The sequence below is a fragment of the Nilaparvata lugens genome, chromosome 13 (genome assembly GCF_014356525.2).
Source record: "Nilaparvata lugens isolate BPH chromosome 13, ASM1435652v1, whole genome shotgun sequence".
NCBI lineage: Eukaryota > Metazoa > Arthropoda > Insecta > Hemiptera > Delphacidae > Nilaparvata > Nilaparvata lugens.
Window position 1 is genome coordinate 19,405,183 of NC_052516.1, and position 18,903 is coordinate 19,424,085.

At 32.0% G+C, this 18,903-nt stretch overlaps 1 protein-coding gene across 1 annotated transcript; it reads left to right on the plus strand.

The window, feature by feature from the left end:
• The first annotated feature begins 286 nt into the window (after positions 1-286).
• On the plus strand, positions 287-13,566 carry LOC111050708 (transcription factor Ouib). Its single transcript, XM_022337058.2, has 7 exons — positions 287-692; positions 1,100-1,377; positions 2,034-2,129; positions 2,667-2,765; positions 3,363-3,721; positions 7,154-7,417; positions 9,230-13,566. Exons 2-7 carry the CDS (start codon positions 1,111-1,113, stop codon positions 9,297-9,299), a joined length of 1,155 nt encoding a protein of 384 aa, XP_022192750.1. The 5' UTR covers positions 287-692; positions 1,100-1,110; the 3' UTR covers positions 9,300-13,566.
• Positions 13,567-18,903: the final 5,337 nt, after the last annotated feature.

Here is an 18,903-nt window from a genome sequence, read left to right on the forward strand (position 1 = left end):
AAAAATATTACAAAAATCAATAAATTGGGAAGAGAATAGTCAGAATAACAATAATAAATATCTCATAAATCGTAATGCCATTCTACTGTATGAGGAGGAAACTTGCAATATTTTGCTTCAGTGATGAATTTGTAATGTGTAAATTTTGACCAGAAAATCAACCTTTATTGGAAAAATATTTAAAAAATAATTTAGTGAATATTCATCATTGATATCCATTTGATAGAAAAGGGAAATTTGAGCTCCATGGAACCTACGTTTTTCAAAAATACAGTACTCAAATGAAGGGTAGGCTGGAAAGTATTGTCATTTTCAAACCGCTCTACTATAATTTCGATTTTTTAATTGTGATATGGCCAACCTGACCAATATTTTATAAAATGGCGTTCATTTTGTAAGCCAAGTTTTTAAGTAATTAACAGTAATTAGTATGATTGATATGAATTAAACACCTTTCCAATACGATCAGAATCGGTTTGTGATGTGATATAAATGTGTCATTCATTTTTAAAAGTGTAATTTATGATATACATGCAGTTGAATTTGAATTCAATCAAATTCTTTCAATCGTCAAGGTCTAACCTAATCGTTAAAAAAATCACTTTGCTCTTCAATCAGAAGCCGGTTTCTCAATGAGCACATTTCTTACATTTATAAATATTCTTGGATTAGAGAACAGTAATTTCATTTTGGTAAGTCCTTATCAATTCTAATTGTTAATCTGTTATCAGTTTACTGACTGTCTGTCAGTTGTCACAGTATGCTCGATGGATTAGACAATCAATTGAATCTTTTGTTTTATTAGAAAATTATTATTTATTCGTCCATAATTCTTTTTCTGTTGTTTCTATAAAACTTTATTATTAGACTAAGCTTATTTAGGTTATATTTACCGGCATTTAAGTTATTCATATAATTTATTCTTTTTAACTTGATGTTTTTGGTATTCTAAACAGTAGACTCAATTTGTTGGAAAAAAACTAAAATTAAGTGCTGTTTCATGTCTGCACTACAATTCATCTTGTCTTGATATAAGCATCTTCTGATGGAATTACTTATGACATTTTTGAATCACTGGGTTTTAATTTATATTTTTCAGACTACTCAATCATGAGCAACCAAAACGTATGCAGGTTGTGCTTGAATGAAACCAATGATGTGTGCCCCATGTTCGATGATGCCAAGGATGCCACAGCTAGTCCAAAACTTTCGTTATCTGAGAGGATAATGAGTTTTGCTCATATTAAAATTGCCAAAGGCGATGGACTTCCTGAATCGGTGTGTGTGGAATGCATGACTCAGGTGGAAATCGCCTATCACTTCAAATTGCTATGTGAGAAATCAGATTCTACTCTAAGAAAGTCGCTTAAAAGTAAAGTAAGTTGATCTCTACAATCTTTCAAAATAAGTTATTTGGTTAGCAATTATTACTATAATTTTAGCATATTTCATTATATTAATTTGATACGGTTCAAAGCAGTTAATGATTTGGAGGTGGCATGAGGCTTAGCCTTCAAATTTTCCTCTTCCTAATTTTCATAACAATTACTTTCTATTTCTCACTCTATCACATAGAAATGAAATCCAAGAAAAAACAGTTTTGGGCTCTAAATCTATTGCTCCTTTTCCAATCATTCATGTAATGATTGTGTTATGATATAATGAATGTGTGCTACAAATGAATGATTCTACTGTATTCCGTTTGTCATTTTCAACTGAATTTTGATTGGAGACATTATTTAACTTGGGTACTTGAGATACTAATATTTGGAATATGCTCTCTGCTAATAATTTTTTTTTAATTTTGTAACACAGTAATTTTATAATTATTTTATTTTAAAATAACAATTACTCAACAATAACTAAAAAAATAGTCTAGCCTATATATTTATTCTGAAATAGGCCTATAGAATTGCCATTTTCTTCATGATAATATCTCATTTAGCTGCTTCATGCATCATCAAACAATTCAATCACTTCTAATATTTAAAAAAAAATGAAGAAAAATCTGATCATAATAACATTTTTTCCAGGAAAAATCAGGTGGTTTGCTGTCTGTGAGAAAAGACCTGATGGAAACTGACAGACCAGACACAGAAGCTAATTCTGATGCGGAAACAGAAGAAAGGGTGAGTAAAATTGAGGAAAGTTAATCATATTTTGTTGGGAACATTTTCCAAATGTGGATTGTGTTCTTCAGTATCTAATTGATGCGAAACAGCAATAACACAATGTTTGGTAGAACAATTGATTTTTTAATATAATATAGGTAGCCTGGTGCAGTCTAGGAAAAAAGTTGAATTTGCAGTGGCGTGAGAAGAGATTGTTTACGGCGCATGTGTACTATTTCTCTCTCAAAATGTCAAGTTCTAAATTTTGAAGCCAACCTGATGTCTTTTTCACTAGCCGGTCTTTTCTCGTTGATTTGTGTGAATATTTGCTATAAGCTTGTAATGCAAAATACAATATCAAATTTCGCGATTAATGGCCAGGACATTCTGGATAGATTGTGTCAAATAGTTCATAAATTATAAATAGACAAAAACTGTAGACAGCAACATAGCTCAGCAAAGTTTCCATATTTGCAAAATTTGTTTGCAGTTTGAGCTCAATCTTTACTTTGGAATGCTTTAATGATTTGGATTGATTTTTCATTGCATTTTCAGGAGAGACATGCAGCGAATGATACGGAATCAGTGGATTGCTGGGAAATGATGAACTTCACTCCCGAAGTCATTATTAACGAGGAAGACAGTCGAGACTCAGTAAGTATAATTCCATCATTCAATGAATATAATCATTATTATTGAACGAAAATCTAAATTGAATGCTGTTAATCACCCAGAAGACTTCTACTGCAAATATTGACAACAGGGTGAACAGTTTTGGAACCGTTTTGGGCGTAAGTTAGCTAGATGAACAGTAACAGCTAGATGAAAATTCGATGAGCGCTAATATTCAAAAAATTTTTGCCAGCCCGGGAATCGAACCCGGTACCTCCTAATTGCTAGTCAGGAATGCTTACCCTTACCACCAAACTGACAATGTCTGGATAGCATCGCTCATTTTATATGAAGCCATAGCGGCCAGTCAGTCTATTGATGGAAATTACTGAGAAATTGCATTTATTCACATGCTAATGAATTAATAAATATTATTGAATGAAAATCCAATTTAAATGCTGTAATTCACCCCAAAGACTTCTGCTAGTGCAAATATTGACAACAGGGTGAACAGCTAGATGGAAATTCGATGAGCGCCACTATTCAAAGTAAAAAATCAATCCGTCTCCAAAATTTAAGTCTATTAGGCTATTCGGTTTGATCTAATTTTTTTTACTATTTATCTTATAAAATTTTCAGACAGCCGATACCAGCGCCGATTTCAGCCAATACAAAGGCAGCAACGGCAAGCACCACGAGATGGCCTCACCGGCCGCCATGATGGACCAACAGTTGTACCAACTGTCGCAGGTGGAGGCCATCCTGCGAAACCACGGCACCGAGATCAAAGTGCAGGGCAGCATGCCCCCAGAGCGCAGGAAGTCGACCGGTGCAAGTGTGCCGGCACTGCACCGGTTGCATGCTCCCAAAACGTCGCTATCGTTGCAGGCCACCGCTATGCTGGCTAATGGCGCCAGGGAGAATGGGGCCGAGGGATATGTGCCCATGTACGGAGTGGAGGCGATACTCAGTAACGGCGAGGTGGCTACTAACGGAAGGTTAGTTTTAAATTATTCAATTTTCCATTTATAAGTTATTGAAATTTGTAGATTAGTTTACTATAGTGAGATCCTCGTTATATGTGATGATGCCGGTCTCACTCTTGGGGAACACTAGGCGGTTTAGTGGGTATCCATCCAAATAAATTAATAAATAATGGCAGAGGAGATAGATAGGAGAACAGCGTAGCCGATTCTATGTCTTGCAACCAACCTATATATCTGATTTAATATCAACTCTTCATGCTTGTTAAAAAAGTAATAAATTATTATTATTATTGATTTTTTTCTTGTGTATTATTATTTGCGATAAGCAACAACTGAAATCCCATTTGTTTTATTCTACTCATTGCTACATAATACAATTAAATGAATTATTATCAATGTATCAATAAATTATTTTTCTACTTAAGATTTACAACTATTTTTCTTTTGATATGATTTTAATTAAAAATAATTATTTTTGAGATCAGTATCACTGATTGATTATATCAATGTATGTTTTTTTTATTAAAATATAATGTAAAATATAAACTTGACTCCTCCAGTCAAACCTTCTTTAGAAGGTTTTGGAGAATTTATTTTTCGTCTGGTAAGATATAATTTTTTGAAATTTTCCACTGAAAAGGAAATTGCTTTGTTTATTATTCTTCATTGTTTGTTTGTAAGATTTCTTTTTATAAGTGTATTTCTCATATTTTTTTGTTATATTTTCTGTGATAAACTCCATTCTTCTGGGGGTACCAGGACGAAGAAAAAAGGAAAGGAAAGGATATTATAATAATTATATTTCATTCTTCAAGAAAATATATTTTACAAAGATTGAATAATAGGCTACCTTTTTATAATTGAGATAAAATATTTTGTTAATTAATTATGTTTCTACATTGTTAAAAAACCGATCTGGCAACGTTTCATAACTAGAAAAGGATTACGCTATCTGCCTAGTCGAATGATAGACAATGATAGCATCACCAATGTCAATCCATCATTATAACGTGGACCTCACTATAAGGGTTGGGGAGGGTCACTGGTGGAAGGTGCTGACAGCCTCTGGGGGAGGAAAGACACTCTTCTCCATGGTGACTCACTAAGGTGGGAGGATGCTGGCTATCTGTACTCCAGATACCTCTAGAGCTGAGTTGACTGATGCAAGTATCTCTCTGTGAGGATGCCAGTCTTACTCTTGAGGAACACTAAAGTGGGAGAGAAATTACTTTTAACACGGCTCTTTCTCGAAGACGGAGAGGTCCGATGCTCTATCCTCCACTTATCACTCCCACTACCTAGCAGCATTCTCCTTCTTTTGTGTCTGTGTGAGAGAGCTTTCCAACGCGACGCACCAACACTCCCCTTCCAGCTATTGCTGGCAATGTTCCAAGTCATATACTGGTCAGCAGGTATATTATTGTTTTCATCACAAGAGCATGAAGCAAAATGACACTGCGCATCCAATTGTGCGCAGGATGTCTGTCTGTGTCTACGCTACAAACTGTGGAGGGAGAAATGAGTTTCTCCTCTTCATGTTAAAAGTCATATCTCAGACTTTAGGTGGTTTATTTATTTATACATTGATAGGGCCTACATATAATATCATTAAAAACTATGAATGATTGGGAAAGGAACAACAGGCTTAAAGCCCAAAACTGTTCCTTTCCCAAATTTAGAGAGAAATTGTCCAAAAATAGGTTATGTTTACACTTCATGATTTTTGTCTAATTTTGAGTCCAAAATATTCAAAAACTAGGAATATCTAGAAAAGTGAAAACCAAATTAAATAAGAATACCTCAATAAATCATCACTGATAACCGTAAAATACTGTATTAATAATTGAAAATTTTAAAACTTGGAAAGAAACTCAAACTTACTCCTAAAAGTTTAGTGGGTATATGCATCCAATGTTGAGAGTGTCAGGGACGCACCTCCTACATGGCTGGGCTCTCAACTCGGGAATAGAATCCCACACAAGGTGGGCTTAGCTTGCTAGGCTGTAACCTATTTCGGACTATGTGTAACCTTATCTAAATTTGGGAGAGGAATAGCACAAGGTTACCTTTTTTCCTCTCCCTGTCATTTTGATGGTGTTATTGTATGAATAAATACAGATTTTACTTTCAAGATTCAAGTTGAATCCGAAAGTTGAACATGTTCAACATCTACTTGAAAAAGGGTCTACATTGATTGTTATAGTGGATTCAAGTTTCTGTTCTTGTAAACTTTACTTCAAGTTTGCAATATAAATTCATTTTACAAAAACGTCAAGAAAACTTGAATTCAAGGAAACTTGACTAATGTATGTACGTCCAGTATAATGCGAAAAAAAATTGTTTTGTTCCGTCATGTAGGGATAACCATTTGTCGTACACCGTTTTAGCTGTGCTCATTAAAAAAATTATGAACTATTAATATTGTTTTGGAAAGGAAATAAAGCAGAGAATAAACAAGGGATGGAAGAAGTATTGGATCCTAAGGAAAATATTCAAAGGAGACTTCTCGAATGAATTAAAAGCGAAATGTGTCCATCCATCACTATTGTATGGGGCCCAAACTTGGACACTGACAGCTAAACTTGACAGAAGATTAGAGACAACTCAGTCAAAAATGTCAAGAAGTATACTCGGGCATCAACTGCAACAGAGAGTTAGAAACGCGAAAATTTTAAAAATGATCAATGTGAGGTATCTGCAACGGGGAGCTCATCTAATCAAGTGGAGAAGGGCCGGTCACGTGGCAAGGATGGAAGATGACAGATGGGCGAAAAATGGATACCACGGGACAGGACCAGAGGAAGGGGACGCCCGTCCAGCACTCCGGTGGAGGGAGATTTGTGGCTGACCGAAGCTAGAGACAGGGGAAGATGGGCAAAAATTATTGACAGACTCTGAATTGAAAAGTGGAAAATGTTATAATTTAAATTGATGTGAAATTGTATTTGTAGCCAACCACATATGTACCTCATAAGAGAGGTTTTTGTTCTTTTAAGAATGCAAATAAAGCTATATTATTACTAGTAGTTCTGTGAACAGTAGACCTCACGCAGTATTCTCATCCACAAGTACCTGATTGAAACTATAGACCTTATGGAAATACAGCAATAGACTGGCTTCTCCACACATCTGTGTAATCACTTGTCAGCTGATTTATGATGAATAATTCTATAGTCTGATTTTTACTCTAATATTGGCGTATGAAGGAGGCTCCTTTTTCCTCTTATATTATCCTTGAAATGCAAAATTCCCAAAAACCTTGTATATACGTCGACGCGCTATTAAAAAAGGAACTTACCTGTCAAATTTCATAAAAATCTATTACCACGTTTCGCCGTAAATGCGCAACATATAAACATTTAAACATTAAGAGAAATGCCAAACCGTCGACTTGAATCTTAGACCTCACTTCGCTCGGTCAATTATTTTATTGTTTTGTTGTAGATCATCGAGACGGTCCCGCGACGGTGAGAAGCTGTTCAAGTGCCGCCTCTGCCCCAAGTCGTACTCGTTCTCATCGGCGCTGAGCCGCCACAAGGCCGTTCACAACAAGTCGCTGCGGCCGCACATCTGCGCCATCTGCAACAAGGGCTTTGCCGAGCCCGAGAAGCTGGAGCGTCACAACAGGACGCACATTATCGACCGCCAGTACCGCTGCGAGCACTGTGGACGCGTTTTCAAGGCGCTCAACACCTACGAGAGGCACATGTGAGTTGTTCAATTCAATAAAGTGGTTCAATTTCATGTTATCGTCAATTTGAAACATAAAGTTGATGAAGTGATGCTAAATTGATATATTGATTAATTTTAATATTCTACTCATCTATTATTAGTTATTTATTCATATACACATACAATGCAGGTAAAAACAACAGGCATTCACCCAAAACTGCTTCAAACCTTAATTTGGAATACACAGTCTTCAACCTTCAATTGATATATTGATTTATTTTAATATTCTACTCATATATTATTAGTTATTTATTCATATACAAATACAATGCAGGTAAACACAACAGCCATTCACCCATAACTGCTTTAAACCTTAATTTGGAATACACAGTCTAGAGGTTATGTAAAAATGATAACTTAATTCACACATGATTTTGCGTCCAAAAGAATGTATCTACTACAATTTTAAATTTATCAGATTAATTAATTCAAAAATACAAATCCAAACAAAAATCTTCCTTTACAATCGCCAAAAATATTAAAAATTTTAAATTATTATTTCATTTTAAAATTATGTTCTTTATTATATACAGGATGATTATAAAATGACTTTACAACTTTGAAAGCACATAAATATTGATTGAAATTACTTTCAGAATTGAGAAAGGTGTAATTTTGTTACAAAACACTTCAGGTTTAAGGTGTGGGTGTTATTTTGGTTCGATGTGACAGCCGTTGGTAATGCGACTACATCCCACCGATAATCGATTTCTAGTCACACTCGTACCAGCATATCAGGCGTAACTTGTGCAACCGCAGCGATCCGAATGTGATCCGGTTTCGGAGGTCATTTAGATTGTCTGGTTGAGCCTTATCCTTAACGAAACCCCACAGGAAGAAATCAATCGGTGTTAAATCACTACCTCCGTAAACAAAGCCGTAGTGCGTTCGTGTGACGTCAGCACAAGTAGGGCTCCTAGACCAATAGAAACTCTAGCTGATATAGATCAGCTGAAATCAACGAATTTTTATTGGTGTAGGAGCCCTACCTGTGCTGACGTCACACGAACGCACTACGGCTTTGTTTACGGAGGTAGTGGTTAAATCCGGTGAGCGAGGTGGCCATGGAATTGGCCCTGCTTGGTAAATCCAGCGAAGTTGAGAGCATTTGTCTAGAAAATCCCGAACTTCTCCGTGGAAATTAGCTGGTGCACCGTCATGCTGAAAGTAAAAGGGCACTTGTTCATCTTGTTCAGCACCAGCTTATTTCCACGGAGAAGTTCTGAATTTTCCATGACACACATCAAATTATTTCATACTTTTACTTATTTCAGCTATAAATACCTCATATGAGTCATTAATTTTATACTTACACCAGCACGAACTTTATGTTTAGTCTCTCCTTACGATGAACAAACTATAGTTCTATTTAAACTCGGGATACACCTGAGTTGGATTCTCACTTATCAGTATCAGTTTACGTGTCAAAATGAAAGATATTTCCCAAACCTTTGAGCTTTATTTTTTCTGAAGGATAATTAATTAATTATTTTGTAAACTTTTTCATGTTATGTAAACTTATGGGACAATAAAGAAGCTTCAAAATAAATAAAAATCTATGTGATGCCTGCTTTGCATCATTTCACTGATCTCTACAGTTGTTTTTTACCCAGTATTTTTTGTCTTTCATTGTCGTTGGTATACATGGTTTTAATGGTATAAAGAATGGCCCAAAAGTCACTAACTGTGAGGTTGGATAACCCAATACTTTTTTATGGAAAGTAACTTTGAGGCACTCTATGTATCTTTCGTATAATTTTGCTTATCATTTGTTTTTGTTTTTTACAGAAACACAATCTGCTCCTACCGTAATAGCAAGGAGAACTCGATGCTTTACGGCAAATTCGTCAGCAGTTGAGATGTTGTTGGGAGACTCAAATTCAATATGGCGGACTCCGAGAGACACAAAATGGTGATTTCTGGTGACTTCACACGCCGTAGCAGACATACACATATACACACTCACTCACGCACACCAAACTGACGAAACGCACGCGCCAAAAAGGAAAGTATTTCCATGAAATAATTTTTTTATAATCGTGTTTTAAGTTGAGTTGATGTGTTGAGTGTGGATTGATTCATATATAAAACATATTGATCATCGTATAATATTTTTTGATTTTACGATACTATAATTATTTTGATAGTATCAGTGATCATAAATAATATTTGATATTAAGTCGGAATTTAACTTTGTTTTATTATTATGCCTGGTTTCCACCAGTAGACGTACTAGCTACTGAAAGCAGGTTATCATTATTTATTTGAATGATTATTTATAACGTGATACAACATCTTCAGTATTATTCACATTATCAATATAAATTAGTACATGAAAACTCCATTAGTGAAGATGATATTGAGATAGACGTTCATATTGAATGATAAAACAAGATTTTAACCATTACTCTATTTAAAAAAAAAATTGGTAAATGAACTGTAATCGCCTAAGCTGTCACATTTACTTTTTTGTGTTGCCTTTGCTCTTTGATGGTGATATTGTGGTAAGGATTTATATACAATTAAAAGCATTGAATTGCTACAAACAATTATTGTTTAATCAATCAAAATTACGAAAAACTAGCTAACTATTATCATAATAGTTAATCTCTCTAATAATCTTCGAACTAGTGTATTGGAAGTTGATGATGCTGCAAAAACTGAACTAGTTTCGTGTTAATCTAATGAAGTAGTGTCTGTGCGTTTATGTATTTTCATGTCATGAACACTTTTCCTGAAAGGGAAATTCGCTAACGGGAATGCAGGGTTCTTGTAATGTATTACAAAAAAGTTTTTCAACATTTCTTGTCCATTTAAATTCAAACTATTTCAACATTCACTTTTTTTTCTATTTTTCTTTCACAATCTTCATTATTTTCATCAGAGTGGTTCGTGAGGCTCTTTGTTGGTGGGGAGTCTCTTGCGGGAAGGTCCCACCTCGTCTATATATAATTATAATTTAAAGATTCAGTGGACCTCACGACTGCCATACTTCAGCCGGGACCGACAGTTTAACACTTATAATTACCCTTTAGTATGATGCACATGCTTCACCTGGGTTGAGCATCATTCAATAGAATTAAATCGGGTTGAGATTACTGAAACGTGATAAAATGCTTCCAAAACATTTTGTTAGTGATATTACTCTATTGAGATCTTCCAGTATTTTCAATCAATGTATTAATCTCTCTCAATGTTTACTTTCTTGTTAGGGTTACTTGTATGTACATAAAATAAAATCAATGTATCCTTTTTAACATTTATTTATTTTTAATAAGGCTACTTTGATTTTTTATTTTATGTATATCTCTCAAGTCTGAGAGAATTTCTTAAAGTTTGAAGAAGAACTATTTGTTTTAAATTCTAAACGAATCAATCCACATTCAACCAGCAATCAACTTTATTGAGCTTTCCAAACTTTCAAATTGCATTTGGAGTATATTTTTTAACAGTTATTATGTGACCCTAGCTGATAAGTTTCATGATCAAACATAGTATTAGATCTCAATTTACTGCTGAATGTAATTATAATAATTGTTCTAATTCAGTCCAGTCCCTTGCTAATTTTATTGCGTTTATTTATATTTTCTCCTATTTTGAACCTTAGCTCTTATTGACATAACGCTCATTTTTGTTTAGATTTAGTCGTAGCTCTAACATCACTATAATTTTAATATTTAAACTACGGTTAGTTTTTGATCAACGATCATTCTAGTTGATATGAGCTACTAGGTACTCTATTTTGGGTATTCTATTTGTCAGTATTTATCTTTGTGTTGTGCTTTAAAATTTAGTTTTACATTTTACAAGGTAAAATAACGGTTTACCTCAAAACAAACACTAAATACCTTACACAAGGTTCACATTTTTACAAAAAAAATGTTTATATAATTTGTTCTTCAATTAATTCTCCCCTGTGAAACTATTTCTAATGGTGAAAACATTAGAATATTCCCCTGTGAAACTTTATTTCTAATGTTTTCAATTAGAAGAGATGATACTCTATAAATATTATTATTTCTTGGTTCTATAAAAACCATGTGCCATATTATTATCATATTAAGTTTTCTTTGTCAGTTTAGAAAAATAGTATTATAATCTCAATTGAAAACTTATTTCATCAGCAATATATGGCATCATATGATGCTGGCAACACTTTCAACGGAATATTAAAATTGTAAGGATAAAATTAAAAATCAAAAACTTTTAAAATCCAGCCTCCATTTTTCAGCTATTTCAATCAATAAATTTGTTTGCACGTTCAGTTGCATATACATGAATATTATGATATTATAAAATACATCCTTATAGTCGCTACCCATAACTATTAACATGATTGATATATTCATACTCGTACGAAGGATAAAACCATTTTAATTCATGATTATTGGAAAGCAAACTTTGTTTATCAATAACATGTGGAGATAATTTATTGAGGTATTTACAAATTTACATGATGATAACTCAAATATACAAGTTTTTATGGCCTCAATAAATGTTTATATTTACTATTTTTATTGTTATAACAAGCAAACTAAGAAACTGTTTACATGTTTTTATTTAATGTACAAGTTTTATGTTACAACATCTATATATATTAAATAATGTAACTCCCTCTGCAGGTATACACGACTCAGGATATTAATCTTTACATATATTAAACAATGCCTATATAGAAGTAAGCTTTTTGTAACAGCATGCATGTGTATTTTGATTTTTATAAATGTGAAATCATTTACTCCTTGAAAACTGAATTTCTTCAGTTACAATTTAAGCAATAATACAATAGTATTATTTTATTGTTGTGATTGTCTCTGTAACTATGTTTTTATAACAAATAAGACGAGAATGAACTGGGGTTTTACTGTATACAATAATAATTAATATGGAACTAGAATTAAATTACAGTATCTATTGTGTATTATCATAGAGAAAGCATAAGGTTTTCTGATTGCTTATTCTATGGTATCATCTCCAGATTATACAAAGAAATAAGTATTTCTTTATTATTGCCTATGTACATTTATACTATTGCATAGTATTTATTAATGAGTGTTTAACAAACATTCTGATATAATATCCTTGAATTACCAGCATTATTAGAGCTTAATAATGAAATTGTTGATATATTTAAACAATTTTATACATTCAAATGTTTAGTTTTGAAACACTTTATGCCACTTTTGGTTTTAATGTGTGTTACTTTTGTGAATTCAAGTTATTAACTTGATGAAATTTGAAAGAGAATTCTTACAATTCAAACGATTTTGCAAGGCTGTGAAATACTTTGTTGTATTTACTGTACAGTACAATACTTTGTATTTTACTTTACATTACAATAATTTGTATTGTATCTATCAGGCTACCTTTGTATCATGATACTGGCTTCAATGTTTAATTACAATTTTTCATTGATTCGTTAAAATTATGTTATTCATTAATAAATCGGTTGAATCTAAAAACTAAGTGGTTCTGTGAACATGATTAATGCCGTACTGTAGATAAAATAATCCTAAAATGATTACTCACCAAATTACTTGAACATCCATTGTTCTCATAATGCCTCCAATAAAGACTGCATAAGTGTTTTTGTAACGTAATTATCAATCACTTATGTTGATAATATTGTGTAATAATTGTGAATCTTTTCACCCAGGAAATTGGGTCATTTTTCCCACTTGAACATCACCAGAAATTGAATGATTTATTTTGATAGCCAAATATGGCTTCCACAGATTCTATTCATTTATTATGAACTATCTTTAAATATTTGAAGCTATCAATCATGCTTCATGCATGAACTATTTTGCCTCTATGAAAATCACATCACACGTTTATAACAAAGCTGTTATTATTGATAATATATTTCAAATATAGAGTTGAAATATTATCAAGGAATTATATTATATTAATTGTACTTGTTTAGTTATAGCAGCATGAAAAAAGACCACACTCGTCAACCAATATCAATTTCTAGTCTAAACTAAATTTATTTTGCTCTGTGCCATACTCAAATTCTGAAAAGATGTAAATGAAGTTACAACACTTGGAGATTGTAAATTGTATTCCTCATTTCTAGATTTAGTTCTCAACTGAACCAAATTGAACTGATTCCCTTCCTTGCACAATTATTTCAAACATCACAAATTTAAATTTGAGTTCCAATTCAACCCACATAAGTGATTAGTGATATGACAATTATTATATTACTCGAAATATTTTATAGTCGCTTAGGCTAGAATAGTTATTAGTAATAAAATAATATCTAGTTTGTTCCACAGGTATAGTTTATAAGATCTACAAGCTGATAAATATACAATTACTAGCCATTATCTAAGACGTATTATATACAATAATATTATTATACACAATAATTAACAAGCAATTTATGAATTGAAGAAATGTATGGTTGATTAAAATGTGCTTCTGTATCATTTCAAGGTTTACAATTCCCAGGAATAATGTATTCGTCAATAAGGTGTTATATTGAGAAGTTTTGTTAAATTGAATTTCTCTAGTTTGGTCAATTTTTTTCCAAGGTGAATATTGTTGATAAAACTATTATTTGTATCAAAAATTGAATTCAGCATGTTATAGAAATTTGTTATTGAAAACATATTTATTTATTTATTCTACATTGAATGATAATATGTAAATTGTACTAATGATTGGAAATGGTTTTCTATCAATGAAGTAATAGGCCTACAGTATTCTGTTAATGTTCATTTTACAAAAACAAGTTGCTGAATTGCGTTTGTATTAATGAACTTTATCTGTGAATGCAACCTGTTATTATTATTTAATCTGGATATAAAATAATAATTTTCCATGACATATCATCCAATCAAATCACTCAAGTCTTCTATTTTTTGTAGAGTTTTTGTAACTTCTGATTTAAACTTCCATGTCAAGTCTCTCTATTAAGTGTATTTTCTCCCGGTGTTAAATTGCTATATTAGAAAGTTAATCTTTTAACTTTGTTGTATATTTGTAAAAACTATGACTGACCATAAATTTGCATGGCTTTATCGGTTCACATTTTGAAAAATGTACGATTTTGTGTGATTTTCATTTCGTATTTTTACTGTGATTTTTTAGTCTTTTTTTATTTGTCTGCATGTCGATTTAGTTTTAAATTTAGTATTGTGATGATAGAATTAACGCTAGATTAAACGAGCCAGAATGCTAAACTGTAGCGATGTAGAATGAAATCCAGAATTTGTTCGGAAATAAACCAATATTGCATACTAAAACTGTCTACTTTTATTCAAATCCAAACCTTCCTGGAGGTATCTACAACAAACTAGATCTTAATCCAAAATCAGGCTCAATGATGGTAATTTATCAAAATTGTTACTTATTAGGGTAACAATAACAATGGTATTTATAAGATTTTTTATTAAGTTGAAGGTATTTGAGAAAATAATTTTTTCTTTCATCACATTCCTCTCTGGAAACTTCAGGAACAAAAATAATTATCAAAAGAAATCTATAATTCTATAATATATAAATCTAAAATCAATCTATAATTTTGTCCATAGTTGAGGAACAGGAGTAACATACTACTTGCTTTTTCAGAAAATTATTACATTTATCATCAGGTCATAATTATTTGGCTCCATGTCTACGATATTTATGAATAAAATTATTACATTATACACTTGACAAATGTTGTCAAACTTCTTCGTATTTAGATGAATTAATCAAAATAATGTAAATTCGATCCGAAATTGAAAGTTCATATTTGTTTCATTCATTAATCAATCCATCAGACCTGAGAGAGAAAATGCCTTTAATTAAGAAAATGATTTGAATCTGGTTCTGCTCATTTTTCTATTTATTGGCTCGTAAAATGTCTTCCAATTCTCTCAATAATTTTTTTAATTGTTTGTATTCCTTGGTTTTTGTTTGTTCTCATTGACAATATTACAGAAATTATTCAGGTGTATTATATTTTTATTTTCTAGCGAATATTAGAGTGCTGTATCGGACTTCTACAGCGTAAAACGTACCCGAGAGAAGTTCATCATAGAAAAATGTATTCGGAAACTAAATTACCAAAGATAATGGATATTACATCTCCAATTTTATGAACAGTGAGTAACGTTATTCTCAAACGAGAGAAGTCTCGTTTCTTAAGCATGGGGCACTGCAAGAGAAATTGCATGACATTCTACTCCACTTGAGACTTGTATTCAACTTTGTGATACTTCATCATAATTTATCATCAATCGAATTCTAAATTTCCGATCAGTTAGAAAATATTGCACTTTATGAATAAATCAAATAATCATTTAAATGATTACTTACAACCTTACTCCGTGGTCCAGATGTCTAGAGCTTATTCCTGTTTTATAAATATTTTTTTTAATAGGTTCTTATTTGAAAAAACACAGTTTTTTCAATAATGGAAAAATTCCACTTTATCAATACTTATTCAACAAATTCTATCAGGTCCTTATTTATCATCTAGTTTATTGTTATCTTATGAAGTAGGAAATTTCAATTGATTAAAGTTTTGAAGTATTTATTAATTAATACACAAATTGCATATTGGAAATCGAGCGCTGATTGATATTCATTTATAACAGAAACTCTGAATTTCCTGATTCATGATGAAATCCCTGTTACAAAAATTAGGAAAATTGATTATCAATTTATTATTGATCTGAATCTTGATTCCCAATAAATATAAGTTTTGAAGCTTTATGATTGAATGAGAATATTCAAATATTGATAATATCGTAGGTCGCAAGTTTATTCTTATAACAAAAGACTCATATTTTCATGAGATAGATCACCTCTATTCCAAAATATGATTTAGATTCAATTTTCCCTAAACAAATTCTATCTAATGAAAGTTTTCTTCCTCAAGGAGTTACGTGTTGACCTTACACTTTTCAAGACGTAAGTGATACCTTACAAGTTTTTTAGGGGAAAGAAGATGAAACACTTGTAGGCTTCACTATCTCCCCCATGTTTAATATACTCTACTCATTAGATTTATAGATATAATTATGTGTCAAAAGGGCCGTAAAACTGACCGATCTCAAGAATATTAGGTATAATTTCGTTTTATATGTCCAAATATTAAGAAATGATACGGTAATCATTTCATTAAAGTTTTGTTTCATGTATCATCTACATGTACAAATATTATGAAATTATACGGTGCTTATTACATTAAATTTTCAATTATAACATTTAGCAAGTAACACGAACATTACATTTAGCATTTAACCAATTCAAATTGTTTAAAGTAAAACTATGCAAACATGAGTCAAAACCTTAATGCCTTAATTAATTTTATCTTATTATAAGTCTCATCATTTCATAATTGTCTTGAAGTTTTTATTATGTTAGTTGAACATGAATGTTACATGTACGTGAGCCAACTCAACGATATCTACAATAAACAATAAAGCTGTATATTATAATAGTATAGCAAAATCAGTCACATAATTAACAACACATAGGGTAACAGGCTAATATCAATAATACAACAGATAGGATTACTGAAATCATAAGAAAGGTACTGACTACTATTCATTGAGAATTCGTTTGTCTTAAAAAACTTGAAGAATTGCAAGCTTTCAAAAGTAACAGTATAATAGCACAACGGTTATTTTTTATAATACAACTGATAAGCTTCCTGAACTTATAAGAGAGAATTACTATCACTACAATAATATTTTCCATTATAATACTATTGTTGATTGGCAGGAGACACTTTCAGGATACCTTCAATTTTCTTCTTCAGTTTTAGAACAGATGCATCTTGTTTTTTGCATCGGTGAATATCGTAAGCTTTTTCCTCCTGATCATAAGGAAGACAGACATCCATGGTCAAGTCGAAAAATTATTCCTGTGTGATGAGCAATGCCCATAATGAAAATTGCTTTTTCATGTTGATATATGCCCAAAATATTTGGGCATTGCCCATCACACATGAATAATTTTTCTACTTAACGATGGATGTCTTTCTTATGATCAGGAGGTAAAAGCTTACGATATTCGCCGATGCAAAAGGCACGATAGTATTTTAAGTAAAGTAATAGAAACTCTATTGTTAGATTAGAATATTTGTCAAGAAATGATAAATATTTTATTAAAACCTGATGAAATGGTGGGTTATAAAGCCTTAGGTTCACTTACCCCTCATCATCATTATCTTTCCCATTACCCACGCACAAACCTGGAGCTCATGTGCGCATCACCTTCAGCAAAATAAAAATTGGTCTATTCCATAAAAATTGAGCTCCAAACACGTAAAAATAGCAGTCTCCTTAAATCTTCTCAAAATTGTTCTTTCTATTCTTACTGATGGAAATTACTGAGATATTGTAGATATTTATTTATTTAATCATTCAGAATTACACAACTTACAGAAAAGTACCACAGGCTTATAAGCCCAAAACGGTTCCAATTCTGATATATCTATTATGTTATTATCAGATATCTGTGATATACAGATATCTTTGTAGTTTATTATATTTTTTCATAGGCTACAAACGATTTAGCGACGGGTGTATTGCGTGTCGATGTTAGTAAAGGATACATTTTTACAATCCTATAAGGAAAAATGAATATTAGAAAGGATAGAGCTATCGGCTTCATCCAATCACAGACAAGAATGGTAGATCAAAGCTAATCAGGTGCTGACTTTATAACGTGAATCTCAATATGTTTGGAAGTGACTATTACATTGTAAATCTATTACTTAATTCCGTCAATATTAGACTATTTTCTCTGTTGAAATTATTATTTTTCTCTCAGACTACATTATAATTATTATCACTATTAGTAATGGATAATACTTGGCTTATTCTCTTTAAGGCTTGCCTTAGAGATAGGTAACTTCTTGATTTGATTCAATAAGAATCAATAAACGTGTATTCTGTTCTTAGAACACAAGCTTTTTGTATTTTTGGACAGAAATTGAACTTCAACTTTCCACAGTAAGAACATAACCTATTTTTTCGGACATGTTATTGTTTATCAAAATTTGGGAACAGAATAGTTTTGGGCTATGCCTGTTGTTCTATCCCGATCATATTCATATGATTTGTAATTAATTGTATCAAAAATAAATAAATAACAATGCCGAGTGACCTGGCTGTCTGGCTCAGGTTTGGTTGTCAAGAGTTTTCTGTTCGTACTGATCAATTTCATTCTATTCTATTGGTGATATTAGGCTTCAATGATTAATTTATTATGATTCAAATCTTTACGAGTTTTACTATTATTATTAATCAAGAATTGGCTAAGCAAATCAACTATATCCCACAAAATGTGAAGCTCCTAAGTACCTACCAACAAGTAAAAGTACTATCATAAGTACTATCAACAAGTAAAAATAGTAGCCTCCTCCCACATGTTGCTTGGTCTCAAGCAGCCCTTGTTCTTAGCTTATTGGATTAGGCCATCACATAAGAAACTTAGCGAGCGAATAGGATCATAGT